This window comes from Fonsecaea monophora, assembly GCF_001642475.1.
Source record: "Fonsecaea monophora strain CBS 269.37 chromosome Unknown Scaff13, whole genome shotgun sequence".
In the NCBI taxonomy this organism is placed as follows: domain Eukaryota; kingdom Fungi; phylum Ascomycota; class Eurotiomycetes; order Chaetothyriales; family Herpotrichiellaceae; genus Fonsecaea; species Fonsecaea monophora.
The window spans coordinates 89,814-116,731 of record NW_019173944.1 but is presented as its reverse complement, the minus strand read 5'-3'; the positions used below and the strand labels follow the sequence as shown (position 1 = coordinate 116,731).

The following is a 26,918-nucleotide window of genomic DNA, read 5'->3' as shown; positions in this document are numbered from 1 at the left end:
ACACCACTCAAACCATCATTGCTTTCCCCGTGCCATATCTTGCTAACACGCCGTGCTCTCAATCGGAAGTTTTGTTCCTGACCCACTCCATGATCGAGAACGTCTGACCAAAAAAATAACAAAAATACTTGGTCGATCCTGCCAGGCGAAGAGCCTCACCGATTCCCCGCTGCATGGTTATACATAGAACAAAGGCCATTGCTCTAGTCAGTCCCTGCCACTCGCTTTCAAGTACTGTGGACGAGCATGGGTCCCTCGAGTCAGACCTCAACCTCCAAGCCCTCAACCACCAGCGACTTCCGGTTCATCTCGACCAAGCCCGTCAAGAGACGAGCCACACAGGCTTGTATCCAATGCCGCCACCGCAAAGTCCGCTGTGACTACATCTTCCGCCGTCCGTCGTCTTGTACCAACTGTCGCCTGGACGGGAACGTCTGCGAGGTGCCAAAGAATAACCGTCGCAAGTGAGTGTGTGCCTTGCCCTTTGGTGCCAGGATCTCTCAGCTTAAGCTCCAGTCTCAGATCCCATCTTCGCGATGGCTTCTCTCATGTCACGACGGCCAACCTCCTGGCGCCGGAGGCCGCTGCGACGACACAATGGCATGAAGATCCGTTGCCGCCAGGCGGTCCGGAACCTGAGCTTCAAGATGCTGCCCCTGAGAGAGGTGTGATACCCTGAGTCAAAGGTCGCTCGCTGCTCTTTTCCCCCCACTAATCGATCTTTGTAGACTCAGTGAATGAGCTGATGCCGGAGCCCGAGATGGGCATCGAACAAAACAACGAATCCATGATGTGGAAAAGCCTGTCAGTCCCCCTGGACCCAACCTCTCAAAAAGACCAGCCTTGCGAGTCTGAGGACGCACCAAACATTGTCCTCCCGCCGTATCTTCGCCCTGTGCCCAACCATATTGCCAACGAAGACCTTGTCTACCTCGAGAAAAAGAAAGCCTTTGAGATCCCTGCCACCATCCAACGCAACGAGCTGATTCGGTGTTACATCCAGTACGTGCACCCTCTTTCGCCCATCATCGACCTGCGCGATTTCCTGCGCGCCATCGACCAACATGAGCCCAGCGAACCCATCAGCCTGATGTTGCTCCAGGCGGTCATGTTTGCGGGCACCACGTTCATCGATATGACCTACGTCACGGGCTACGAAGACCGACACGCGTACCAAAAGGCGTATTTCCAAAAGGTCAAGACGCTCTACGACCTCGACTACGAGGAGGACCGCGTCACCATCGTTCAGTGTGTCCTCCTGATGACGAACTGGTACGAGAGACCCAGCTACCACAAGGACATATGGCACTGGGTCGGGATTGCCGTGGCCGACGCCAGATCCATCGGGCTCAACTACGAGCCCCAAGCCGGCGCCGGCACCGTCCAGGAGAAGCGCCTCTGGAAGCGGATCTGGTGGAGCTGCTACACGCGCGACCGGCTGGTCTCGACCGGAATGCGGAGGACGATGAGGATCCGCGAAGAAGAGTGCCAGCTCTCGATGCTCGACCTGGCCGACTTTGAAGCGTGCACCTCCCTTTCCGACTTTGAACACATGATCGGGACCGCGTGCGCCGTCGGCGAGGGAGCCACCCACGCGAACCTGGTGCGGCTGTACATCGCGCTGATTGAGCTCTGTAAGATCATCGCCGATGTTTTGACATTGCAGTACGAGGAGCCGTCGCAGAAGATCAAGGGCACTCGCGAAGCCACGTCGAAGCTGATCCCCAAGCCGCGGGCCAGTGCGTTGGAGGTGGAAATGCGCGATCGAGACCTTGAGGCGTGGTACGCAGGGCTGCCCGTGGAGATACGGTATTCATTCCTGGAGACACCCGAAGAGAGGAAACCCGTCAGCGACCGTCTCGTCTACCTGCACAGCACCGTGGTGGCCAGTGTGTATTTGGGCATCTCCAGCGCGCTGTACCGACCGCAATGTTGGACGCCCGTCACGGAGCACCCGACAGAGATGCGCAAAAAGGCCATGGTCAAGGTCTACGACGCCGCGTGCAAGGTGGCGCAGCTGTACCGAGACGTCGTCGCCCGCAACATGATCGACAGCGTGCCCAACACGAGCGTCGCCGTCCTGCTGCCCGCCTGCGTCGTCCTCCACGCCGATGCCAGCCGCATCACCTCGCCGACGCGGAACCGGTCCCGCCACCTTCTCGAGGAGTGCATCCAGGTCCTCCAGCATCTCAGCCGCACCTTCGCCTCGGCCCGCTTCGCCCTCTGGCTGGCCTCGCAGATGATGCAGAAGATAAATCTGTCCACCCAAATCTCGACAAGTCAGCCCGAACATCGTCCCTCTGACCCGAACGCAGATCAGTCCACGGTGCACCCAGCGCCGCCACAGGACCCGCCACCGGCGACTGCTTGTCACCCGTTGATGGGACCTCCGTTGAGCCTCCCACAAGAAGCACCGAATCTCGTCCCAGCGGAGATGATACCAGATGACGCTCACTTGCCGGTGCTAGAAGAGCAAGGCGAGGACATTGACCAGAGTGATGACTTCTTGCTGAATGGCACGTTCTCGCTTCAGGAGATCGAGAACCACATGAACCGTGCGTGGTGGGACCCTATGGTGAATTTTTAAGCCACCGATTTCCTGGCCGGACGGGGAAGCGGCTGTTGGATATGAAGTAGAGAGAGAGGCACGGATGGATCGGGACTGATACACGGACTTGATGACCTTTACGTCGACAAACAGTAGAGAAAAGATGGGAAAGATGAAAGGTGGGATTCCGGTTGATCAACAAAAGCAGGTTAAATAATCCAGGCGATAGAAATGCACCACATAATTTCGTCTACATACCATATTTGTTGTATTCTGTCATCTTGTATTTCGGACATCGACAGTGCTCCGTCTCGACGGTTTATTCAGGGTCGAAAATGCCCTCAATCCCAAAGAATGGGTCCTGGCCGCCAAATTCAAGTGCCGACCCAAACAGGTCCCACGGGCTCAGGGTACCGTTGATGATCGGCGCTTGATCAGGCATAACTCCATCCATAAAGCTGGGTGTGTCAAGCGAAGCACCATTCGTGTATTGTGGGCGGTTGAGGCCTGTGGGACGGGTTGGCGACGTAGCATTCTCTTTACTAGTCGCCGGCGCAGACGAGGCTCTGACTGCTTGAACAGCAGGCACAATAAGCCTCGCTATGTCGTTGGCAGCCTCGTTGACTTGTCCAAGTTCAGGTAGAATGGTCAGACAAGTGTCCAAGTGCTTCAAGGCTGCTTCACGTATAGGCCCTTCGGTTGACCTGGCGTCTAGGAGATGGACAAACACAGCGGTACAAATCGTAGCCACGCAAGTCGGCGGGAGTGAACCAGTCAGCTGTTGCTCGTGCAAAGTCTCGTGAATGGTGGTGATCTCGTGGGCAGCTTGCCTGATCGACCTGGTATGTCCCTGGGCATCCAGGGCCTCGATATCGTCGAACCAATCGCCCCCGATCTGTGAGGACTTTGGCCAGTTGGTAGCTGACGCCTCACTCCTGTGTAGCATTACCACAGCCATGAGCTGTGTCAGAAGTAATGTCGACATGGTCATCTGCAAGGACCTATCTGCACCTTCGAACAAATTCAAAGCCGCATCATATGATGTCAGTTCCATGGGGAGCTGAAGACGCCAGTCTTTGAGCTCTGACTCAAGCTGCCAAATTCTTGCGTTCCGGCTCTTCTGGCCGCTCGCGACATCGTCATTGGATGAGGAAAGTTTGAGAATTTGGTAAATAACCAATGCGAGCTTTGCTTTCTCGATGTATGCCATCTCGAGTCGCCGTTGTATCCACGGATCTCTCCGAAGCTTTCCAGTTTCCGGTAGATGTGAATAGTGACTGAGAGAAGCAGTGTTCCCGAATATGTCGTGTTGAGGTAGGGGGCTGCGGTAGAGTGATATTCGCGGCGGCTTTCCCAGTGTCAGGCAGATGTCGCACTCTCTCAGAATTAGAGTCCACCAGATCCTCTGGCGCAATACTTGGTCTTTTTTGGGAAGATTCGTATTGCTTCCAGGCTTGTCAATCCTCAGAGTACATGCCTCACTGATCGCAACGCCCATCCAATAAAACGGATCCCTAGAGTGCTCATAGCTAGCCCAGCTACTCAGGAGGATGGATGCCTGGCATGTCACCAGACGGTCCGTCTCGACATCCATATCAAATAAGACCTAAATGCAGTATTAGATTCCACTGTCAGAATGGGGCTTATTGTGGGATGCGAACCTTGGCTCTGGTGTAACACTGTTTTCTCGCAGCAACTTTAGACTCAAAACCGTGGCTAAGGATTGTCTGTACATCCACAGCGGCTAAGCCAGCACACATAACAGCATGATATAGAAGTGGAGATATCTTCTTCTCCACATCCGAAAAAAGAGCGGCAACGAATTCTTCGAGGTCAATGACCGGGACCAATGGATGAATGAACTCTGCGTATCTGCGCATGATAGTTTTGCATAAATCTGCAGACAGAAATGTGAAGCATCCACGTGCTTGTAAGTATCGCAAATCGTCCTGGTCAAGGTGTGATGGAAGAAATTTGATAAATCGAGGAAGACGCGACCTTGGAAGAGTTTCGGCTGTGTCAGTGGCATGATTGGGGGAAGCGGTTGGCGAGGTCTGAGCAGCATATTCGAGTTCGACAGACACTCCACTTGATAAAACTGTTCCGTGACCACTATCTAGAGACTTTCTCTCGTCGTCCCCAAATATGTCATGGTAGACGCCTGTAGAAATCTGACCTGTATTTGGATCTATCGGAGCAAGACTTATCGGTGCCGTCAGAGGCATGCTGGATGTGCTATATACAACTCTGTTCTCAGGTTAGTTAGGAATTCTAATCTATGGAAAGCATGATACGTTACCTGCGGCGATTGTTCTGTGGCAACTCGCAGACTATGCCATCTAGTCGACAGTTTGTACATGATCCAGGTGACTTCAACACATAGTCGCAACGGACTTTTCGCTTCCGGCACTGAGTACATGCTTGGGAGGCTCTCTTTTTCACAGGCTTGGTTCGGACAAATCGGCCATCTGTAGGAGCCTTGTTGTTAGAAGCCATCGAGTGGGACAATATAGAAAGGCCGATAGATGAGCGGGAAATTTCCGAGAGATGCTCAAAGTCGCATTGGGCTGTCGTAAAGAAAAGAGGAGCTAGAATTAATGGCGATAGTGACCGTCAGAGGTGGACCGCAGAAGGTGACGAGTGTACCTAGGCATTTATCGAACCATTAACCCTGCCCAGAATTGGTAAGTCGTGGTCTCGGCGCACATGATGTTGTTTCGCTGCAGACAGCAAATCCCTTCCCCGTCGTGGGGAACCTGCCCGTGGGCAACCCCCTCTTGCTCGGTCTGGGGGACGAGAAGGGTACGCTACCGCGGTTAACTGCCTCGGGATCGACGCGCATGTCATTTCAAAGACACCAAGCATAGTTCAAGGTTTTGTTCCATTCCGAAGTAGTCAGCAGGAGACCAAGCCTTGCGGGAGCCTTGTGAAGGGCAAATGGCCCTTAGTGCCGCCCTTCCGATGTGAAGGCTAGGTTGCGCATATCAGGTTATGGACTAGCAAAGAGCGAAGAGCTTCTCGAGTTTTGCTTGAATAGACGGCATGAGGCGAGATTGAGACCTTTGGGAGCAGTGAATCTAGTTGTTCAATCTAGTGTTTCTCTGAAGCTCGTTTAATCGGCGGAAGATTTCCTTTTCCTGCCCTAGTCAATGAGGTTGATCGACTTGCGCAGCCTTACGCGAGGTTGCGGCTGTAACTGCGTCCTTGGCTGCAGCCGAACTTGATTGGCCGGGACCGATGTTCAGGACTGATCTCCATGTCCGAAGAGGTAGCATTTGGAACACCGGTGGTTCAGTGATCTCATACAAGGCAGCTCGCTCTCAGCATCATCATCATCAGTATCAGAAGAACTGTGCAGAAGGAACGACGTCGTTGGTGAAGTCTGTCATAGTTATTTGGATTTGGTTCTCCTGGTTTGGAACTCACGTGGCAGGAGTAGCGAAGGGGGTGGAGTCGCATTTTGTGTGCCCCAACTGCATCCACTGCGCAAACCAGAGTGACTCAGTTGCACCACCATCACTAGCCATAATAACATTTGTTCTCCTCTCCCTGCTGAATGTTATTTTTTGGGCACTTCCAGGGACCAGTCTCTAAATCCGTCCGAGAGTCTGTAGCCCAGTAGCCTGTCGGCAATGGTTGATTCAAAGTCAGCTGCAACCAGCGCGGCTACCAGTCTAAATCCAGAGGCAGCCTCTTTTACCATGCCCGCCAACAATGGAGAGACCACTCTCAATGGTGCCACCCAAAGTCCTCAGCCGGTGGCGATGAATGGGAATGACCAGGCTAAAGATTCCAAAAAATCCAAGCCGCGGCCCGAGAGTGCACCTCGAACTACCACAGAACAAAACGTGGCCGAAGCAGGAGCAGGAGCAAAATTGACTGGCGCGCAGTTGAAAAAACAGAAGGCGGCGGAAAAGGCGGCAAGAAGAGCAGAAAAGGTTGCTGAAAAGGGAGCACAAGCCGTAGCCCAGGCACAAGGGCAGACCGCAGCGTCAGGAGCAAAGTCAGAAACGCAAAGACGACCATCAACAACGAAGAGAGAAAGTGACACGGGTCCACATCATAAACGGACACCCTCAGGCAAGGCTTTACCTATCCGCGGTGCGATCCAACAACAGCAACAACCGCCTCATGGCTCCACGGTTCCGGACAAAGAGAAGCGTCAGGACCTCAAACGCGTGTCAATGTTCTCTCACCTGTACCCCAAGGAAAAGAAAGCCACGTTGTCCGGAGCTGGTCGAGAAATACATCCAGCTGTAATATCGCTAGGATTACAGCTCCGTGACTTTGTGATCTGCGGCGGCAATGCACGTTGTGTAGCGACTCTTCTTGCTTTCAAAAAGGTTATCCAAACATATACCACTCCTGCAGGTGTGGCGCTCTCTCGACATCTACTCACCCATCTCAATCACCAGATTGCATATCTACGCAATGCGCGTCCATTGAGCATGAGCCAGGGGAACAGCATCCGATGGCTGAAGAACTTGATCTCCACGCAACCGGTTGAGGCCACCGATAGCGAAGCGAAACAAAGTATATGTCGTGCCATCGACTTGTTCATCCGCGAGAGGATCACGCTAGCCGATGAGGTGATTGCCCGAGAAGCCAGTTCGCGGATTCAAGACGGAGATGTGATTTTGACATACGGGAAGAGCAGTATCGTTGAGAAAACACTCCTCACCGCGCATCAGCAGGGAAAGAACTTTCACATCATTGTCGTCGACTCGAGACCTATGTTTGAAGGCAAAAATCATGCCCAAAGCCTCATACGTGCAGGTCTCCAGGTCCACTATACTCTCCTATCTGGCCTAGCAGATGTGCTTGACAATCGATCTCAATCTGTCACTAAATGCTTCCTGGGGGCCTCCGCGATGCTAGGCAACGGCAAGCTGCTCTCTCGGGTGGGTTCCGCCATCGTTGCTATGATGGCAAAGGAATCGACCAAGAATAAAAGCCGGAACGTCCCTGTTATTGTCTTGTGCGAGACTGTCAAATTTACAGCGAAGGCTGCGCTCGACAGTATCATTATGAATGAATTGGGCGAGCCAGATGCTTTGGTGGAAAGTGCCGAAGCGGAGGTCTTGTCGTCAACCAAGCCAGCTACAGAGGCCAGTGTTGCAGGAAAAGGCGCCAATAAGAAGTCGAATCAGCAAAAGGACAAGAAGGATGAAGACGATGGGGATGAGAAGAGCGGCTCGTCGAATACTAGGGGGTTGGAGGATTGGAGGGATCAACCAAATCTGTTCCTACTGAATCTTATGTACGATGTAACACCGGCGGAATTTCTGGATCTTGTGGTGTGTGAACTGGGCAGTCTGCCGCCTCAGGCTGTGCCGGTGGTGAACGGTGTGCATGGGGACGACCAAACGCTGGCTTAATGGGTGCGGAGGAAGATTTCTTCTCCCTTTTCAGGGTTTCTGTGTGAATACGATGAAACACTTGGTAATGAGAGCATGACGGTCCTCAAGACTCAGACTAGTCCTGTCCTTCAAATAGCGCGGCATCGGATGAATGTGATGTCTCTAGTATCAAGAATCCAGCAATGTATCTAAGCCCAAACTTGGCGATTGGTGGCATCATAAACACCTCGATCCAACGACGGGAATTATGGCAAGAATCACCAATAGGAAAGGTCATGACAATGGACGGCAAAGAGAAAGAAGTTGGCAGAGAATTGACATACACGAGTCTGTTTTCCACCGTCTAGCGCCTACGGCTACTACATACGTATGTATGTAGCCTCGTCTTTCCGCAGAATCCCACAACGAAAAAGAAAGCCATAGTCATGACTCCGTTGAGGGGCACACAAAAAACCACTTGTCGTTGCCTTTTCTTTTTATCGGTCCAGCTAGAAGATTCTCATCCATTCCGCACTTTTGCGTGAGGACACGGTCCTCGTTCCAGCATGTTCGTCACCTCTGACTCCTGCTCTCCAACCACCCACTGTGCTCTCCCACCATGTTGCAAGTATTCACCGAACCCCATTCCGTTCGTTGAGGTCCGTCATATTGATTGATTTCAATCCAGTCAATACATTCCGCTGTCGTTGACGAAGGATTTACCGGTGCTGTTCGTGGAGAGTTTCCCATGTCAGCCAAACGTTCCGGAGGATTCGTTGTCGCAGGACGACTCGTAGTCCTCCTCCGCATGTTTGTAACGTACCTTGATGAAACCGATATCCTGGCTCTTTTCCCGGAAGCATTGACGGCAGATGTTGAGGCCGTATTTGCGGATCAGACCGGCTTTGTGGGTGCAGACGCGGCTGTGGAACACGGAAAAGTCAGCACATCACCTTCTCTTGTGTATAGCAGTTCTCTTTACAGCTCCTCGAGCGGGGGTTATTGGTCGCATTGAGCTGGGAGGGCATCGTTCGTAAACTGGGCTCCTCCTCGTTTGGCATTCCAACATCTTCCGAGGGATAATGTCATTGATTTAACCGCAAAAAGGCACATCGAATCCAGCTCCCAAATCCACCTCTTCTCAAAAGACACCGAACCGCACAAATCTTCTTGTTGGGGATGTAGAATGAGTGGAAGACACGTACCAGCCGCGAGCACCCTTGCCGAAGGTTCGGGGTCGGGAGTACCAGACGCTTTCGTGAGACATGGTTGCGGTTTTCTTTTCGTGGAGCGTCGAAGAAGGGACTGTTTCGTCGGGGCTTCTGGACGAGAAAATTGTCAGAACTTCTCTCGCAGGTGCACAGAGCTCGAGGCAGGGGTGATCAATCTCATCGACCGTGCGATGATCGTAGTGCCTGAATTAATTCGAGTGCAGGGAGACATACCGTTCAAGCTGGCTGCAACTGGTGGTTTGGCGTATTACAAGTACCCTGCGAATGTGGAAGTTGTAAAGTTCTCGATCGCAATTCAGAATGTGGGTTCCACAACGCCAAGATAATTTTGGTCACGTGAAATGAAATGTCGAGATTCATGCTGATTGGTCAATGGACAGCATTGCTTCTTGCCCAACACTAGATATCGACAGGCCATCCCAAAGCCATCAAGGTATATCTTTGATCACATTGTGCCGCCTACTACTAACATCTTCTTGTCTATTAGAGGAGCCCCCAGGCGTTGTTGAGTTAACGACTGTGGCTAGAGAGCGAGCCCCTCCAAGAGAACATACAAGTATGCCAGTCAATCTTGACGCTATTGCACCTCCGCACTGACTGCAGCATTTCCCTGTGCGATTCGTCCGTATTTGGCGACCAAAATGGATCGTACCTGTTCATTGGCCCTGTTTCTCCAGCGTAGATGACTCTCTACCTGACAGCTCGGCATTAATTAGGACCTATGGAGAGACATGCTCATCCCAAGTCAACCGACGTCCATCACATGAGTCGAGTGATACACGTTTCAAGATCTTTGAACTTCAAAACCAAAACGGACGTAGCCCTATAAACCCGCTACATCAGCGCAATTATCATGCCAGGCCTCAGAGTCGCGTTCACGGGTGGCTCGGGCAAAGTAGGTCGGCATGTGATCAAAGAGCTCCTTCGGTATGGCCACCAAGTCATCAACCTTGATCTCGTCGACCTTGGATCTTCGTCCAAGGACTTCCCCGAGCTGCAGGATGTCCACACCACAAAATGCGACCTCACCGACAGCGGCCAGGTATTTAGCAGCCTCGTCACGCACATGAAACTGGGCGAGCCGTTCCCCGCAGAAGCACCTCGACCTCCTGACGCGGTGATCCACTTTGCTGGGATCAATAAGCCGATGATTGTCTCTGACGGGGAGACATTTCGGATAAATACTATGGGCACCCACAATGTGGTTGAAGCGGCTTGTAAGCTGGGGATCAAGAAGATCATCATTGCGAGCAGTATCGCCGTCTATGGCGTGTCATTTGGCCAAGGTAATTTGGAGTATGCTTCATTTCCCGTCACAGAGGAGGCGGACTGCAATCCAACGGACCCCTATGCGCTGTCGAAATTGTGCGGCGAACGGATTGCGAGGGCCTACGCTACGAAATTTGGCACGGATATCTACTGCCTGAGAATAGGGAGGGTGTTTGAACCGGACGGATACGATAGCGATATGTTCGAGGGCTACGTCCAGGAGCCGGAGAAGTGGTTTCAACATGGCTGGTCCTATACTGACGCGAGAGATCTGGGCCAAATGTGCCACCGCGGGCTTGTGACGTCCGGTCTCGGCTTTCAAATCTTCAACGCCGTCAACGACACCATCACCAACTTCACCGACGATGCAGGCCGACTCCTGAAGCGTTGGTATCCGACCGTTCCGCATACGAGAGTAGTGGCGGGGAAAGAAGCCCCCATTACCAACGAGAAACTTCGGCGACTATTGGGCTTTGAAGAGGAATATGATTGGAGAGGGTAGCTTTGAGTAGAGCAGGCAGGCTTGCTGCTGGCCTTGGGTCGCTTGCATGGTCTAGTCCGGGGATTCGCTGGGGATTGTCCTTGAAGAGCAGCGGCCACAGAGCAAGCAATTTACTCCCGCACGTCAATTGAGCATCATTTCCCCAGCCCAGTTGTTTTTACCCGCTACAAATTGTAGTCCTTGTTCCACTCGAGAAATTGACAGAATTCAGCAGTCACACTGTCGCTTAGCGATGGACTAATTCGTACAAGTATTCAACTATCAAAACATCAGAGTAAGAATCTAGCAGTCTTGCAAACAGCATAGCGCTACTCTACCAAACGGGGATAGAGATGTAGCAATGTCAATGTCAAATGTCAAATGTGATTAAATGGCTATCCAACAGACTTCAATCGCCCAAAAAAATCAACGCCACCATGCATGTTCATAAACCAATCCCACCCGCCCGTGCGTTGGTACAAGTAATATCTCCAAATCCAATGCAGATGAATGATGGTGTACAATTACATGGTTTCCCAGTGTAGGGAGGTTCCGAGTTGGTCGAGAGTTCGGGGTGTTGTATTACCCCTACAAGCCCCTGGCACAGCCGTCGGCGATGTGGATGTGCAGGGGACCCCTACACGTGTAGTTCCTCGGGAAGGCGTCTGCAATCCACCAGATCTGCCAGCTGTGGATGGCGGCGAGGGCGCCCGCATTGTCCTCGCACGCGTAGAAGAAGTTGCGGCCGTGGTTCTGCAGCGCGCCGTTCCAGTTGAAGCTGAACTCGTTGGTGCGGACGCCCGCGGGTGGCGAGCCGTGCGGCGTGCTGAAGCCCACGGGCTGCGACTGTCGCGGCACCACGTACATCTGCTGCCAGCCGGTCGGGCTGGCGTGGATGGACTGGAAGGTGAGGGTGTCGACGCCGTTCCGGCCGCCAGAGACGATCAGCGGCTCCGAGTAGGACTGGTACTTGATCTGGCCAATGTAGGCGGAGCTGTTGGCGTAGAACAGGCTGTAGGACTGGAGGTCGTTCATGTTGAAGCGACCACCCCCGATGGCGAGGTCATAGACCGCCGCGTCGCGGGGCTCAATATCGCTGGTTTCGGAGGTTTCGATGGGCGCGGCCATCGTGAGACCGAGAAGGGTGCCTGCCGCGGCGAGAACGATGGTTGGTTTCATTGCGAACGATTGGCGAGGCTTGTTAACGAAGTGGTCACTGAAGGTATTCTCAGTGTAGAGCTGGACTGTGTGGGTAAATCTTGTGGAATGTATTGTGTATGGGTAGAGTATGGACATGGTGTCTGGGCACAACACAACTTTATATGCAAGTACGATAAAACAAGCTGCGTGATATGCATAAGCTGATCTGCTGACAAGCACTGACCTGACCTTTTTCAGCATGTGAGCTAGAGAATGGGAGATCTAAAACATGGGGAATCAGAGTATTGGGATTTAACCAGAGGATCCTTGAAGCAGGGTTTGCATTAGGCGAAGTATTCCCGCTTTGGCGAGAAGTGACTTATCAGACATCGTGCAATGACCTCTCACAGCGCGGCAAGTACTTGAAAAGGTACTTGGTAGACGGGTAAGGCGATGATGGTATGAGGTGTTGGAGAAGAGCCGTGGCTGAGCACTGTTCGACCATACCGGCATAACACCACACAGCCTTGTCTCAAGATCAAATGCTTTTTGGGGCGGGTATTGCGGGTGGAATTTCTCCAAGTCACCATGGCCATTCAGAGTAACCATATTCCAAAGGTGTAGAATGGGAGATGGGAAGAAAGAAAATGGAATTCATACTCCGGATCGACAGGAGCTTTTTCTTGTACTGAAAATCTCTCAAAGTAACCAATTCGGAGGTGAGTAAGTCGTGATGAGGCACAAGCCGCGAGGAAGTTGGCGGAAGCTGTGGACCGAACTGCGGGGATCACTAGTCTGTTTTAGGGAGGCTAGTATGTTATAGGAAAGGTGCAATATGGCAAAGCACAAAAGTCGCGCCATAATCGAACCACTTCCTCTCGAATTTCCAATAAGACGCCCCCATTGCTTTTTTCTTGACAGCATACCAAGGATCGTACGTGGTGCCACTGTCCACACGTTAACTTGTACAAGTAATGGGTGCATTGCCCCTTCACAGCACCCGAAATCATGTCCTTGGGCTGTTGTCTCGGGGTCATGTCCTCCAGCCACCCGCACTGGTGTCCTGCGTTGATTTGTACTTGGCTTACACTTGGCCTTTTACCACATTATCGTGAAGATCACGCGACCTACAAGTAGGGCATCTTTCCAACAACCTCAGAGCCGTGGACTTTTCTTCGCACGGTGCTTTTAATGGCCTAGATCGCACATGATCCCACTACTTCTACTCGTTTGCTAGTCGACATTCAACCGAGCTGCCCAACGTACACTGTTTACGCCAAAAGCACTTTACTTTTTAGTCTGCTGTTATTCCAGCCCAAGTCAACACATTCTCGAGAGGCCACTGCTCTAAATTGCCAAATCATAGTCTCAGAGGTCAAGTGTCGACTTCAAGATGGACACTACAGTCGATGTAAGATCAATTGGGAAGATGATCCATGCTGGATGCAAGCACCATCATTGTCGAAAGCATGCCGATGGTCTCGTGCCTGAATCTGCACAACTACCAACCATTACACCAAAGGTAGGAGAGGAATGGCCTCCAGAGTTCTTGCACTGCGGGACATGGCCACCTCCTCAGCAACCGTCTGAATCAGAGTCCGACATCAACATAGCCGTGAAGCCCAAAACCAAGGCACCCAAGCAGAAAGCGCCTGTCAAGGTATATCCAGATAATATACCAGACATAGATGGGGATGGTAGTGACAGCGACTCCAACTCCGATGAAACAAGCGACGACCTGGCCGATACTCCTGCCGAGCCAGTGGCGGTGGATTCAACGGAGCTGTCGGACGCGATAGACACGTTGAAAGTCGCCACGGACGATGCCGCCAAATCCGGAGATCAAAACGGAAATGATAAGAGTACGTCACAGCTGTTGTTACCTCGAGCTTCTCTCACCGCTTACACATCAGTGTTGCAGGAATAACCAACGTCATCCATGCTCTAGTCAAGGCTCCATACTCGGTGCTCAAGCTCGTCGCCAGACACGGAAACGGCGACGGCAGCCCTCGGAGGGGCAACGACACCAGCAAATCCCCGCGGAAATCGCTTTTTGACCATGAGATCGTGGCCGAGAGCCAGGCCCGCGTGGAGATAGCCGACTATCTGGACAGCCTAATCGACCATGGCGACTACGAAGAAGGCTATGGCTGCGTGTGGCCGCTCGAAGAGTACCGCCGCACGGGATGGGCCAAGGAGATGATCGCCGCGTACCCGGCAGAGAGTGCCGAGTTCGTACGCAGGGTGCATCAGGAGTGCCACGTTCGACACCAACGCGAACCGGAACCAGATTGTCTGTAATTGGCAGCACCATTATGACATTGCGATGTGCGACCAGCCCAGGAGCGAACTTTGAAATTGTACATACATAGCGATCGCTCGACGTGGACGGGAGGGTCCGGCATGTGGAAATATCTCGGGGTGGTCTACAGTTGCGCTTGTACACTCACGGAGTCTCGCGGATACTGCGAATGACTTATGAATCCTGATTATGCTTCATGACTGGGCAACGCGCATGTGGTGGGAAACCAGACTCACGGGGAGGTCTGAATGATCAAGGCAGGCAGAGTCCTCAGAATCAATCGAACCTATTGTTTTCTAACTCTCGAATGCTACTGCACTTCGAATGGCAACCATAATGCCGACCAGTCCTATGTGCTAAGTAGCAAGGCTGAGCGAGGCTGTCGGTGGAGGGGTCAAGTTTAGCAACCACTAGCCTGTCTGCCTGTTACGCCCATCAATCAATTAGGGTCCAGGTATTAATTAATTAGACTTGCGCCTGCCCCACGCTTTTGTTTACTCGTGCGCAGCCATTTTGCCCAAACGTCTCCAAGAATCGTTTGCCCGTCTTCTGCCATCCCATCTTCCATTCTTCACTTCACAATCTAGTCTTCTCTTACGCTTCAATTATTGGTCATTTAACAAGGCAACAGCGTCATGGTTCGTCCCCGTCTCCCCTGAATTCGCCTCACTCGCCCCTGCCCAACCTTGACTTCGGTCCAAAGAAGGAGTCCGGCCTGCTAACATTCATCTGAAACTTGCTTTGTAGTCACGCGACTCCTCCGCAACGTACGTACACCTCCGCGCCTCGCGGCTCGCCGACGTGTTCGAAGAGTTCTGCCGCCCGCCGGCGTCGACGGTGTTTGCGCTATCCACGCCGCTCATGGCGCAGAACCAGGGATCGTCAGGCGGAGGGGGACCAGGAGGGGGCAACAACGCGCTCCCCATGTCAGGCAATATCGGAGACGGCAGCGGCATGACCGCCCTGCCGGGCCACTACCTCCCGTTCGAGGAGATCACGCTGCCCCCGCACCTCATGCCCATCAACCCAGAAGACGAGGACGACGTGGTCCCGGACATGCACGCCGCCTTTGGCATTAACCGCGCCCTGAACCAGAACTTGGTCTCCGCCGCCATCGTCCCGGGCTCTGCGGCAGCTGCGGTCGCGGCGGTCGGCATGGGCGCGGGCAGTGGAGCGGTGGGCGCAGACGGTGCGACGACGGGTGAAGCCAGCCAGGCGGGCGCTACGAGAGATCCCATGTGGAGAGATCTGGGGTTGAATGCGCTGGTGGCCGATGCGCCGAGGAACGGGATTTCTGCTGTCGGCATGGAAGGCGTAGGACGCAGAAGAGAAGGGAAGAGGACGGGGCTATTGCTTTTACGGTGATGAACAGGGGAAGAAGAACAAAGATCCAGCAGCTGTGCAATGTCGATGCATGCACTGGGCTGAATGATGGTCATGAGAAACACGACAGGCGTTATATGATAGCCATTGGGTGGCATTGATAGGCGGCGGCGGACCTGGTCTATGCAACAATAACCTCTATGGAGCAAGCACAACGAGATACGGCCACACCACTATATTCTTATGACATCAACCCTCCCTCGTTCAAAGACATTATGAGCCACGGCCCTGGCCGACTTTTCCTCCTCAGACAATATGCGCGGATGCAGTGATATCTGCGAGTACGTCCCGGCGGCCTTGCGCTTGGACAGTTGTCCGGGGTTGATTACCATGACGCTGTCAACGACCTGCAGCACCCACATTGTTAGCTCGTTCAAAGTTCTTTGAAATTCACCACACGGGCACAAACTATTTTGAACGTACCTTGACAGAAGGCGTCAACATGCTCGGTAGAATAAGCACATCGGGCTTAACCTGCATCCATTCGCCAAGCTTGAGATATCCCACATCCAAACACGCGCCGGTCGCCTTCACGACGCCGTTGCTGGAGAGTTTATCCCTGGACATGGGTGGGAAGAGGGGGAAGAAATGCCGCTGGTCGATCAGATACCCGGGCAGTCTGGTCAGGAGATCTTGACCCGGGCCGTGAGACAATTGCTCCCGACTGAGCTCGTACAGGATGTCTTGGGACGACACCCCAAAGACAACCTCGTTTAGTGAAATGAAAGACGGATTCGGAAGCATCGTGACTTGCTTGGGTAGCGCGAGGTCTTTCTTCGTTAGTCGTTCTTGTGGCCAACTGACGTGCTTGCTCATCAAGTCCCGCGTGCTCGGGATCATGACCACCGTGATGCCAGGCACCGCGGAGCATAGACGCTGTAGAGGCGTGGAGATCCACAGTCGGAAGAGCGTGGACAGTGTGGCTTCTTGGTCCAGTCCTCGCACATCTGGCAGGTCGAAGTCGCCCGATGCCAGCATTGGGTGCTCAATGTCGAGAAACGGTCCGGTCAGTATGAGAGCGTCGGCCATCAACTCCTCGGCTTTCTCGCACAGGGCCTGGAACGGTTCGTAGTCGAGGTTGTCTTCGGCCGTGTACGGACCTGACGCGATCATGACATTGAGTGGGAGGGAGCTGGAGTCCTCCGACACTTCGAGGCGCTCGTTGATTGTCTCGATGTTACTCGGCAGTGAGGACGGCATGGGGAGCTTTGGCACCGTGAGCACTTCCTTGACGGTGAAGTACAGCCCAGACGCGTTTGTGCCTCGCAATGCGACGATCTGGCCCGGGAAGAACTGATATGATGACAACCCGTCCACCTTCAGGGGTACGCGAAGTCCCGCGCCCATTCGTCTGGACATCTCCAGCACGAGCGACGCCGAGTTCAGTTTGCCATCGGCCGTGTCGCACGCGATCCTTCCCACCGCGACGATCTCGCTTGTCCGCTGTGCCGCGGCATTCCCAAACGCCGAGTCTTCCAGGTTGTGGGCTTTTTGGACGAGGGCCAGGAAATCGTCGATCCGCTCATCCAGCACCTCCGACGACTCCCGCAGGCGCATCGCCATGGGTTTATACTGAAATTTTTTATATTCCGTCCCAGAGACGAGGCGCAGTCGCGCTTGAGAGAAGGGCGCAATTGGCGCTTCGGCTGCCGAGAGGTGCTCGTTCAATGTCTCGATAACTTGTCCTGCGTTCGGCCGTTCTGAGAATGGTACGCCTCTGTCCCATGTTAGTATTAGACAAAAACAGCTGAAACGGGTAGCATACGCAGATGCATCGAGTTTCCCGGCCTTGCCTGGCGTTCTGTTCGTGGTCTCCGGACGGCTGACTTTCCTCGGTACCGGCGAGTCGAAATCTGCTTTTCTCTTGACACTTCCGTTTCGTCGCGAGATCGCATTAGGAGTAAGCTCGTCCAGCCTGTTTCATGGTCCATTGTATCAGCATCACAATCTCTCTCTCCTGACCAAATAAAATGATGTGTCAGAGCAACATACATCCCAAACACGTCTGAAGTCCCCCCCGCCCTCGGCGTGGCGTGGACGAGACTTTTCCTTTCAGATTTGACCGCAGACTTCGGCGCCGTCTGCTGGTTGCGCTCGCCCCTCTCGACCGAGTCCTGCACGTCTTTTGCAAACATGCGCGCCGTCTCCAGGTCCAGCTTGGTCTCCTCACTCCCCATCTTCAAGCAGTACACCTCCCATTTTATGAACAGCTCGTCCGGACCGATGGAGTGGACGCGCAGTATCGATTCCAGCACGCCGAGGATTTCTGGCGAGAGGCCGTTCCCCGCGGGGTCGAAGACCGCGTTGAGGTTCTCCTTCATGGCCGTCATCGTGAGAACAACGGAGGAGAAGATTCTTGGTCGCGGTGAGCCCAGAAAACTTCCACTTTCGTGAGAGGTGAGAGCTTTGTTCGTTTCGTTTCGGTGACAACTATGGATGTAGGTCCAGGAAGAGTCGGATAAATCCAATGGTGAACGCGATCCGAGGGACGCGTTAAGTGTTGCCAAGATCTGGCGTTCGTACTAAACCTTTTTTGGATTTGTGGATATACGTACGCCGTTACACTTCGAATAAGTGTCAGAGTTCATGAGTGTGTTAGCATGCACCCAGCAAGGGATCTGGTTTACAATGAACCAGCAGGGAAATTGGAGCACATATGACAGGAAACTCGCAGTTCAAATCTGATCTAAGAAGGGGAAATCGTATCTGCTATTATTGAGCTACGGCCATGCTGTCATGCCAAATGCCGTGGGTCGTAAAGCAATCGAGCTCGTCGATTACTGTGTTCATCGTGGCTGACATTTCCATGCTTCTTCCTGTGCCCGGCTGGATTGCAAGTCGTTGCGCTCAAGTCTCTGCCGTTAGCCGTGGAATCAAAGCACAATACCGAAGACTCCGTATGCAACGCCAGGCTTGTCCTCGTACTTTGTGGTATCCCTGTATCCCTAAGTGCCCCCGACCTGTCGGTGGCATTATTCAAGGCCTAGACAACCCAACGCCTTCACCATCCCGATCCCGTTCTCTTCGCTGAGGCATTGGCTCATCATACGTCATCTGTAAGCCGCTTTGTGCAGGACCGATCATCGTGCGCCGTAAATCTTCTCGGCAGTGACATGGCCATCCGCAGATCTGTCCTAGTCCTCGGGACCGTCCACAAGCAGATAGTGTAAGATGTCACTAAGACTTAGCACTCCTTTCAGGTAGTTCTGCTCATCCACTACCATCAACCGATGGACCCTGGACTTCTTGATCGTTTCGAAAATGGTATCTAACCCGTCCTCGAGCGAGCAGCAATATATGCCTGGGTGGTTGGGCGAGCGGCAACTGAGAGCCTTGCCCACGGTCCAGGTCAAATTGCCGTAGTCGCCGGATTTGAGGATCTCAATCACGTCAACGGCTTCGAAGACGTTCAACAGCATGCCTACCATCGTTCAGTCAGCGCAAATATGACCATCGGATGTGAGTAGTGATAACTTACCCTCCGTTGTGACAACGGGCACACTACTGATGTTCTTGGTGACCATCTCATCGACCACATCCAATACCGTAGTGTCCATGCTACACCTCACGATGCCTGTATATGTGCCTAGTTTTATCATCTCGAGGGGCTTTCTCAACATATCCGTTTCCTTGACGTTCATGGAGATGAATTTCAGTATACGATATTGGGTGATGACTGAAGTGACCATTGTCCGTTGTGTGTCGCTGTCATAACTGACTAAAGGTATTCGGCGAGCGCGCGAGACAAGTTGTTTGCGCAGGGCATCGTAGAGGATAGCTTCGGGAGAGGCGGAGACGGTTTCGGGAGGTTTGACGTTAAGGACTTTCTCGACATCTTGTAGAGCGTGAGTCTTTGGTTGGAGTTTTTACTCTTGAATTCAAGACACAGCCTTACCTTTTAGATCGCTGAGTAGCAGTTTATCGACATCTTTCAGTTTGTCAGCGTGGACGTTGTAGTACCTGACGACATTGAGGTAGTCGTTGACGGTCAATAGACCAGCGTACGTGGAAGTGTTCGAGTCCCATAGCGGCGCAGAGACGATACCTAATACACAAACATCAGCATGAGTTCCTTCCGTCAGACTTTCTCTTGGAGGTTGAGGAGGACGTACCACACTGGACCATGATCTGTAAGCTCTCCTTGACCGTGAGACCAACATCTAGCTCAATCAGACGAAAGCTCAAGGGTAGCACATCGTAGCATTTGCGCGCTCGAAGGAAGTCCCGTATTGCCTGCAAGCCGGCTCTTTCATCTCGGTCTATCGGACGTTCTGATCTCTGAGGGGCAGGAGGAGGGATATTACGAGGAACAGCTTTTGGGCGCAAAAGGTCTGATGGCCGGACAAAGGTGGCCTCGTGGGCGCCATAATTAGCGGCACCGGAAGGAGGGGGAGGAGAAGGGCTGCTATTCTGGACGTGCGGGTGGTGTTGGTGGTGGTGGTGGTGGTGAGAATGGTGATGGTAAGGACCGGTCGGTTGACCGTTTGGCGGGGTAGTGCGCGAATGCGAAGGCGACTGGGTCACCTCTGTGTCGTCTGCCATTGTGACCTGTCAAACCGCATCGTTTTGTGCTCTTCTGGCAATCGTAAACTCTGCTTTCGCGGGTGGTGTTCGATGATGTGTGGTCGAGTGTGCAGTAGACGGAGGATGAGGAGGAGTGGAGAAAAAGGGTGGGCTTGTCACACGAGAAGATCCTGCAGGACAGAACAAGTCGAGGATGGCAAAGCTGAAAAAGATGGTCGCTAAACTCGTTACACAAAGCGTTAGAAGGATGGATTGGTGGTGAAGAATCCCTGATTTCTCGGGCCAACTGACAGACCTCTATGTGCGTAACAGACAATGAACCTGCGACATGCACGCCATATCCCGTCTTCCCGCCCTTGGGGGCTCACGATTAAGGGCTGCCGACCGGAGCGGTAGTCCGGACAAGGCGGGGAGAATACTGTGTTGGTACAATGGAGGGGCAGAGGCTGAAGATTTCGACTATTATTCGGTTGGTGATCCGGCGGTGGTGCCTGTGGATAGGCATATCCGCCCACCAAAAATAGCATGTGATTCCCCATTCCCGCCTAATGCAAGTAATTTATACGTGTCCCGCGCAGTAGTCACAAGACAGTATACCTGTTCCTATCATCAAACTCCTGTCCCTGATACTATTCCAAGGCCACTCTAGAGAATGCAGGCGTACCCATGTAGCCAATCAATGCGAATAAGATACGTTGCCTCTCTCACGCAGACGATTGCTCTGCCTCCTTCTCCCGTTCGGCCAGCGACTTCTCGTCCCCTCCCTTGAGATATCCTTCATATTCACCAATTCGCTTGCCTCCTTCCTCCCATCGACGCCGGTACTCTGCCCTCCTCCACTCGCACAACTCATTGAGAGCCGGCCAATAGACGTCGTGGTCGTATTCGAACTCGACATGTCCCCCGCTTTCCTTGAGCAGCTGCTCACGTGGCACATGTAGTCCCATATCTTCGTTGAACTTGATCTTCTCTCTTGTCAACGGGTCAATGAATGGCGTGATCAGCTTGAAGAAGCCCCAGATGTAGAATGGCAGATTGGTGACGAGAGCGCGGCCGAGCCTCTCGGGGTAGTGATTCTGAAGGATGTGCAAGGTCTGCTTGCCCTGAGAAAGTGTCGCGCCTTGTCCAGATTTTGTCTCTGCAAAATTGATCAGCAGAGCGAGAGTCTCTTGCCCGGCTGGCATTAAATCAATAGCACGCTCCAGCATGAAGACTAAATGCTGGATTTGCCGATCACTCCGCTCAGTGTTCTGTTTTGATGGGCGCAGGTATTGACACGTCCGGCCCTGAATATCCCATCCCAGAATAACCTGCTTTCCTGTCGCATTCTCAATGGAGATGTACTCCTTTGTGTGTTTCTCCAAGCCATACTCGCGTCGCCAGATCAAAGTATTTTTCAGTCTTGTTTCTGCTTGTGCCACGTTCCAGCTTGTAGCCCTCAGGTAGCGGAGCAAGCATTCTCTTGTCAAGAACATGCGCTCTGAGTCGGTTAGGGGCGTCGTGTTCGAGCCCTTTGCAGACGTCTCTGGGATCTCAGTCCAGGCGGACACGATCTTGAGAAGGCTTGCATACTTGTTCTCATGTTCTATTTCCAATTCTGGTCGAGGAGCGGGCTTAGAGGTCTCTAGAGGTTCGGCCAGTGGCGTCTTGATCACACCTTCAGCTGCGGTGCGCGGGAGGTTTAATGTCTTTGCCGGAGGGGGTGCAGGGAGTTCAGTCGTGGGTTCGACATCGGGACGCTTTTCTATCGTAACGTCATTCGCTGCAACGGCAGACTCGTTGATTTGTTGGGTTTGATCTGGAGGCTGTACTGTGGTCTGCGTGGTGGTCGGGGTGTTGCTGTCTTCGAGCTTCACTTGATCAATATTGGATGCAAGATCAACTGCGGCCTTTTCAGGGTCAGTTGGCCCGCTGGGCATCGAAGCATTGTTCGCTACTTCAGCAGCCATTGCTGCGCTGTGAAAAGAGGGAAAGACTCCAAGGGATAGGATCTACTTGATCCTGGGGCACGGTTGGTTCACATTCTGAACGGGATTGAAATTCCAGAATAATAATGGTTGGGGAAGTCGGTCAAGCTGGATCGGAAGCCCCTGTTGCCGGCCAGCCTGATCAAGCCACTTTCAACTATACCGAATTTATACAGGCGACCAAATATTAGGGGGATGGGCTACAAAAAATTGGAAATATCACTCGGGTTGCTCTAGCTTGATTTCTAGGTCTATGTAGCTACGGTTTGTAGCTTGTAGCTTGTGGTGTCAGGCACGCGCCATGCACAGGATCCTTCACCAGGTCAAAAAAGGGCGTAAGGCAGATTGTTGCTTAAAAATACTGGCCCCCGAATGGTCGAACGATTGTGTCGTCAGCACCTCCTGAGGATCTTATTGTAATTTATGCCATGTTCTCCATATGTGTCACTTCTCAGATCTTGAGCTCCTTAGCGTCTGCTGGAGGTTGAGCCGCATCGTTCTGAGTGAGCTTGCGCCATTTCAGCCGAAGGAGTCGCTTGACACCCTGCCACTCAGTTGGAGACTCTGGTCCCAGCATAATATAGTCATGGCCATCCTCCTCAAACATATCTGCACATCGAATTTGAAGCGTGTTGATCCAGTTGGGGTGAACGCTGATTTGGGCGTGATGGACAATCTTTTGTTGCTTGCTGTGTTCTTCGTCGAGATAGAATGGCCCGCAGTACGCGATGGTCTTCTTTGCTGCATTGGCCAGTTCTTGAGTAGTGCCGTCCTTCCAGTCATGGTCGAAGGATTCGAGGTCTGCCTCTTGTAGCAATGCTGCCATGTAGCCGTCCTTACTGTACATGATTTGACCTTTGCACTCTTTGCCCATTGGGTAGACGATGTCTTGCGGGTCCTCAAGATTGATGGCGACGTACGACACCAGGCCCCAGGTGCCAATGACGCGAGACCGGAATGATGGCATAGCGGTAGGTGATGGGGTTTCACTTCTATCAGACATGATTCTGGTAGAATTTGTGGTTCAAGGAATGTAGTTTTGTTCTTGTTCGGATGAAATGAAAGGGTGATTGTGGACCCATCAAGTATTGGATATGGAAGTTTGGTTGACGGACATTAAATGAACGCAAAGATGTAGCATAAGGCGAGGATAGAAGCGGTAGGAACTAGATCATGGCGGAGGAAAGAGCTTACCGGTCTTACCCAGGATCACGACTGCCATAGCATTCACTGATCTATCACGCGCGTTCAGCAGGATGGTATCCGACAGACAACCGTGACACTGGACATGACACCTACAGAAGTGTAATTCCCAGGACAGTTAATACCCAAGTGCACTGTAATGACAGTGCTGTTCCAGTAACAAAGCTGCCATCAGGTGTCACCATGCTGGTAGTCATGAGGGATGCCAATTCACAAACAAAGTGAAAATGAGATGAGAGAAACGAGAGATCGTGGCTGATCGTGTTACTGCACATATTTACCCGCAGTAACGCCGACGACAGATCGAGTTACGTAGTGACCAAGTAAAATTATTTACTGCGCCGTACTGTAACATCAAACATCCTGCATTTCTCTGTTCAAAAGTGTATGGGTTCTGGCACCAGAGCAGGTCTCCGGTTTGCAGGCAATCTTCCCAGCCTTGAGGTGGTATTGACTTTTTGACACGTTCTCAGTCTATCGCCATACTTGATGCTCCGCTCTCAAGATGCCGCCACCAATGCCTAACCCCGCGAAGCGGATGACTGCAAACCCAGCGCGACCCGTGGCAAGGTATCGTCCCGGCAAACCAATTGCGGAGGAAGAATCGTCTGACGAGGATGAAGAATCAGAGGAAGAGCAGCAGCAGCCACCGCCACCCCAGAGGAAGCCGCCGGCCACGAGACCACGGCCGCCTACCACCCAGCCAGCTCGACAAGAGGAAAGCGATGAGGATGACGAGGAAGGCTTTGTTACAGAAGAGGAAGATGATGATAATGCTGCGCCTACAAAACAAGTGCAACCACCGCCAAAGGGTACAGCACCCTCCACTAGACAGGCTCCGATAAGGCCGGAATCTACAAGAGAAAGATCTACGGAAGACGAGGAATCAGAAGAAGAGGAGTCCTCGGAGGACGACGAGGAGGAAGAAACCTCGTCCGAAGAAGAACAGCCTCGGCGAAAATTCCAGCGCCCGACATTTATCAAGAAATCGGATCGGAAACCTTCCACACAGGTCTCTGATGCCCGTCCTGAAGCATCTGCAACCCCAGACCCGGAAGTAGACGTCCAAACCCGGCGTCTTGCCCAAGCTGAACTTCTGATCAAAGACAAACTCGAACGTGACGCCCTCGCCCGCGCCCAGGGCAAAAAGGCATGGGATGACGATGACGAAGTACTGCCGGAATCCATGGTGGACGACACTGACGGTCTCGACCCTGCCGCCGAATACGCAGCCTGGAAACTTCGGGAACTGAAGCGCCTGAAGCGCGATCGGGAGGCACTGATTGCACGGGAAAAGGAGCTCGAAGAGATCGAACGGCGGCGCAATTTGACTGCGGAGGAGCGGGAGAAGGAAGACCAAGCATACCTGGAAAGACAGAAACAGGAGCGCGAAGAGGGCCGTTCTGAGGCCACATTTCTGGCACGATACCACCACAAAGGAGCATTCTTCCAGGGCGACGAGACGGCCGAGTTGCTCAAGAGGAGAGATATCATGGGTGCGAGGTTCGAGGATCAGGTCACCGACAAGTCTACTTTGCCCGAGTACATGCGGCTGCGAGACATGACGAAACTGGGGAAGAAGGGGAGGACGAGGTACACGGATCTCAAGGGGGAGGATACTGGCCGGTTTGGGGATGAGGTGAAGAGGTGGAAGGGCAGTGGTGGTGCCGGCCCAAGGGGGTCAGGGGCATTCGACACGAGAGGCCTGGATGAGCGGTTTTTGCCCGATGATGATCGCGGGGGTGGGAGAAACGGCCCGACTGGCGCAAATGCAAGTGCTGTTGCTCCCCGACGCGACGATAGGGAGAGAAACCGGGATGGGCACAGAGACACAGACTCGTATCGAGACTCGTACCGGTCTCGAGACAGTGGTCGTGATCAGCGAGACGACAGAGACTGGGACAGAGACCGGCGGAAACGCTCATATTCAGGGTCGCGATCGGGCTCTCGCTCCCGGTCCCGCTCTCCTCGACGGCGGAAGAGGGAACATTCGTACGAGCGGGACTCGAGAGACCGCGAACCCTACAACCGCCGACGAGACAACCGTGCGAAGGTCTGAATAGTGATCTTCTTTTCATGCATGTACATGGTGAACCAGGCGCGATTCAACCGCCTTCTTGGAGTGGGTGGGCGGGTGATATTCAAGAACGTCTGGCGTTGACTTGGATTGCAGCGTACGCAGACGGATAAACGGAACAAGAAGTGAAAACCTTGTACACCTTCTCCTGTACAGGCGGACGATCACCAATACAGAATTCCGAATTCGGACATGTATTGAATATAATAGTCCAGGATTTCCATCCCTCCGAAATGAACGGGTGGGAGAGCATACTGAGTGACCAGAATCATCCAACATTCCTATCGAATGTTTCAGCCTTTCTCTCATAGCGGAGTCTGGATGGTTCCGTGTCAACTCAACCCCTTCGACAATTTCCGCTCCATTAATGTTCCGAGTCACATCTATTTAGAGCTGTCTTATCACCGCCCCTCCTGTTCTTGTTCCTGTTCGTAATTCTCACTGTGCTGTGAGTGAACCCCACCCGCCCATATCACAAAGTGGCACGCGAACGAGTCAGACTCTCTCACTATCAATCAATAAATCAAACGGATGGGACGTCGCCCGTCGCCCGCCGCCCGCCGCTCTGTTCGTTCCAGTTGACAGAAGCCAGCTGCCACATATCAAACAGATTTGACGTCTGGCTCTTGCTTTGGCCGTCACCTCGCATCCATCCAAACACGGGATGGGAGGGGGGTTGATATAAAGAGGCGTGGACCCGGGACCTGTTTCTGCTTTCTGCTTCGATCAAATAGCTCATATCGTTATACCTCTCTCCCCCCCCCTCTCTCTCAACGCAACGAGCCTTCCTAGAAACAAGTCTGTCCGAGCATCCTCGAAAGAATCAGAATATAGCAATACCGCTGAACACTGAGCAATCTCTGAGAGACTCTGGTAAGCTTTCGTCTGATTTCTGGTTCTGCACGGAAGCCAAGCGCTTCGTGGTCAACCACAAGAAACAGGAGACTTGACATTGATAAAACCACGCAGAAAACTGCATCAAAATGGCCGACACCAGATCGTGGATTCGTTTCCCAGACGAACGGTCAAATGCTGTGCTCTGTGCGAGTTCAAGATTGCCGACACCACCACCAGGCCTTCGGGCAGGCCCAACTGCCCGTCCAGAGTCGTTCAAATTGATGATGTCCCCAATTGATCCGCACACTCGGGCCGCGCCTTGCGCAGGTCCCGGCATGGACAGACCTGTCTCTGGTTCGTTGCAATACTGATAATGCACAGGTTTTCGCGCTGACAGCCCTCAACAGGCATCTTCACAATCGATCCCATCCGGCCTAACACTCCTCCTCCGGAGCCCCAAGGTAGCAGCTAGAGCGCTGCTAGTTAGCTTCAAATCCTAATGTGCCACTGAAATGCGTTGAGTGTAACACGAGGGGATTGATGAGATCGAGTGTATAGAGTTCAAGGCTGGACATCGAGAAATATAATATGATAATGGTGTGTTGTGTGGGGAGTC

At 52.9% G+C, this 26,918-nt stretch overlaps 11 protein-coding genes across 11 annotated transcripts; 5 read left to right on the top strand and 6 right to left on the bottom strand.

Annotated features, from left to right (window-relative positions):
* Positions 1 to 246: 246 nt before the first annotated feature.
* On the top strand, positions 247 to 2,587 carry AYO21_02810 (hypothetical protein; the record flags this gene model as incomplete). Its single annotated transcript, XM_022652786.1, has 3 exons — positions 247 to 464; positions 523 to 665; positions 729 to 2,587. The coding sequence occupies 3 exons, from the start codon at positions 247 to 249 to the stop codon at positions 2,585 to 2,587; spliced, it is 2,220 nt and encodes a 739-aa protein (XP_022514811.1).
* A 280-nt stretch (positions 2,588 to 2,867) lies between these two features.
* Positions 2,868 to 3,758, bottom strand: AYO21_02809 (hypothetical protein; the record flags this gene model as incomplete). Its single annotated transcript, XM_022652785.1, has 1 exon — positions 2,868 to 3,758. One exon carries the CDS (start codon positions 3,756 to 3,758, stop codon positions 2,868 to 2,870), a length of 891 nt encoding a protein of 296 aa, XP_022514810.1.
* A 2,422-nt stretch (positions 3,759 to 6,180) lies between these two features.
* Positions 6,181 to 7,926, top strand: AYO21_02808 (hypothetical protein; the record flags this gene model as incomplete). Its single annotated transcript, XM_022652784.1, has 1 exon — positions 6,181 to 7,926. One exon carries the CDS (start codon positions 6,181 to 6,183, stop codon positions 7,924 to 7,926), a length of 1,746 nt encoding a protein of 581 aa, XP_022514809.1.
* A 2,046-nt stretch (positions 7,927 to 9,972) lies between these two features.
* Positions 9,973 to 10,890, top strand: AYO21_02807 (hypothetical protein; the record flags this gene model as incomplete). The annotated part of the gene is made up of 1 exon (XM_022652783.1): positions 9,973 to 10,890. The coding sequence occupies one exon, from the start codon at positions 9,973 to 9,975 to the stop codon at positions 10,888 to 10,890; it is 918 nt and encodes a 305-aa protein (XP_022514808.1).
* A 567-nt stretch (positions 10,891 to 11,457) lies between these two features.
* On the bottom strand, positions 11,458 to 12,048 carry AYO21_02806 (hypothetical protein; the record flags this gene model as incomplete). The annotated part of the gene is made up of 1 exon (XM_022652782.1): positions 11,458 to 12,048. The coding sequence occupies one exon, from the start codon at positions 12,046 to 12,048 to the stop codon at positions 11,458 to 11,460; it is 591 nt and encodes a 196-aa protein (XP_022514807.1).
* Positions 12,049 to 13,402: 1,354 nt separating this feature from the next.
* On the top strand, positions 13,403 to 15,676 carry AYO21_02805 (hypothetical protein; the record flags this gene model as incomplete). The annotated part of the gene is made up of 3 exons (XM_022652781.1): positions 13,403 to 13,871; positions 13,931 to 14,244; positions 15,059 to 15,676. The coding sequence occupies 3 exons, from the start codon at positions 13,403 to 13,405 to the stop codon at positions 15,674 to 15,676; spliced, it is 1,401 nt and encodes a 466-aa protein (XP_022514806.1).
* Positions 15,677 to 15,867: 191 nt separating this feature from the next.
* On the bottom strand, positions 15,868 to 18,024 carry AYO21_02804 (hypothetical protein; the record flags this gene model as incomplete). The annotated part of the gene is made up of 4 exons (XM_022652780.1): positions 15,868 to 16,041; positions 16,118 to 17,411; positions 17,460 to 17,609; positions 17,687 to 18,024. 4 exons carry the CDS (start codon positions 18,022 to 18,024, stop codon positions 15,868 to 15,870), a joined length of 1,956 nt encoding a protein of 651 aa, XP_022514805.1.
* An 804-nt stretch (positions 18,025 to 18,828) lies between these two features.
* Positions 18,829 to 20,236, bottom strand: AYO21_02803 (hypothetical protein; the record flags this gene model as incomplete). The annotated part of the gene is made up of 4 exons (XM_022652779.1): positions 18,829 to 19,115; positions 19,173 to 19,529; positions 19,590 to 19,739; positions 19,807 to 20,236. 4 exons carry the CDS (start codon positions 20,234 to 20,236, stop codon positions 18,829 to 18,831), a joined length of 1,224 nt encoding a protein of 407 aa, XP_022514804.1.
* Positions 20,237 to 20,922: 686 nt separating this feature from the next.
* On the bottom strand, positions 20,923 to 22,167 carry AYO21_02802 (hypothetical protein; the record flags this gene model as incomplete). The annotated part of the gene is made up of 1 exon (XM_022652778.1): positions 20,923 to 22,167. One exon carries the CDS (start codon positions 22,165 to 22,167, stop codon positions 20,923 to 20,925), a length of 1,245 nt encoding a protein of 414 aa, XP_022514803.1.
* Positions 22,168 to 22,636: 469 nt separating this feature from the next.
* AYO21_02801 (hypothetical protein) lies at positions 22,637 to 23,188 on the bottom strand (the record flags this gene model as incomplete). The annotated part of the gene is made up of 1 exon (XM_022652777.1): positions 22,637 to 23,188. The coding sequence occupies one exon, from the start codon at positions 23,186 to 23,188 to the stop codon at positions 22,637 to 22,639; it is 552 nt and encodes a 183-aa protein (XP_022514802.1).
* Positions 23,189 to 23,893: 705 nt separating this feature from the next.
* On the top strand, positions 23,894 to 25,447 carry AYO21_02800 (hypothetical protein; the record flags this gene model as incomplete). The annotated part of the gene is made up of 1 exon (XM_022652776.1): positions 23,894 to 25,447. One exon carries the CDS (start codon positions 23,894 to 23,896, stop codon positions 25,445 to 25,447), a length of 1,554 nt encoding a protein of 517 aa, XP_022514801.1.
* Positions 25,448 to 26,918: the final 1,471 nt, after the last annotated feature.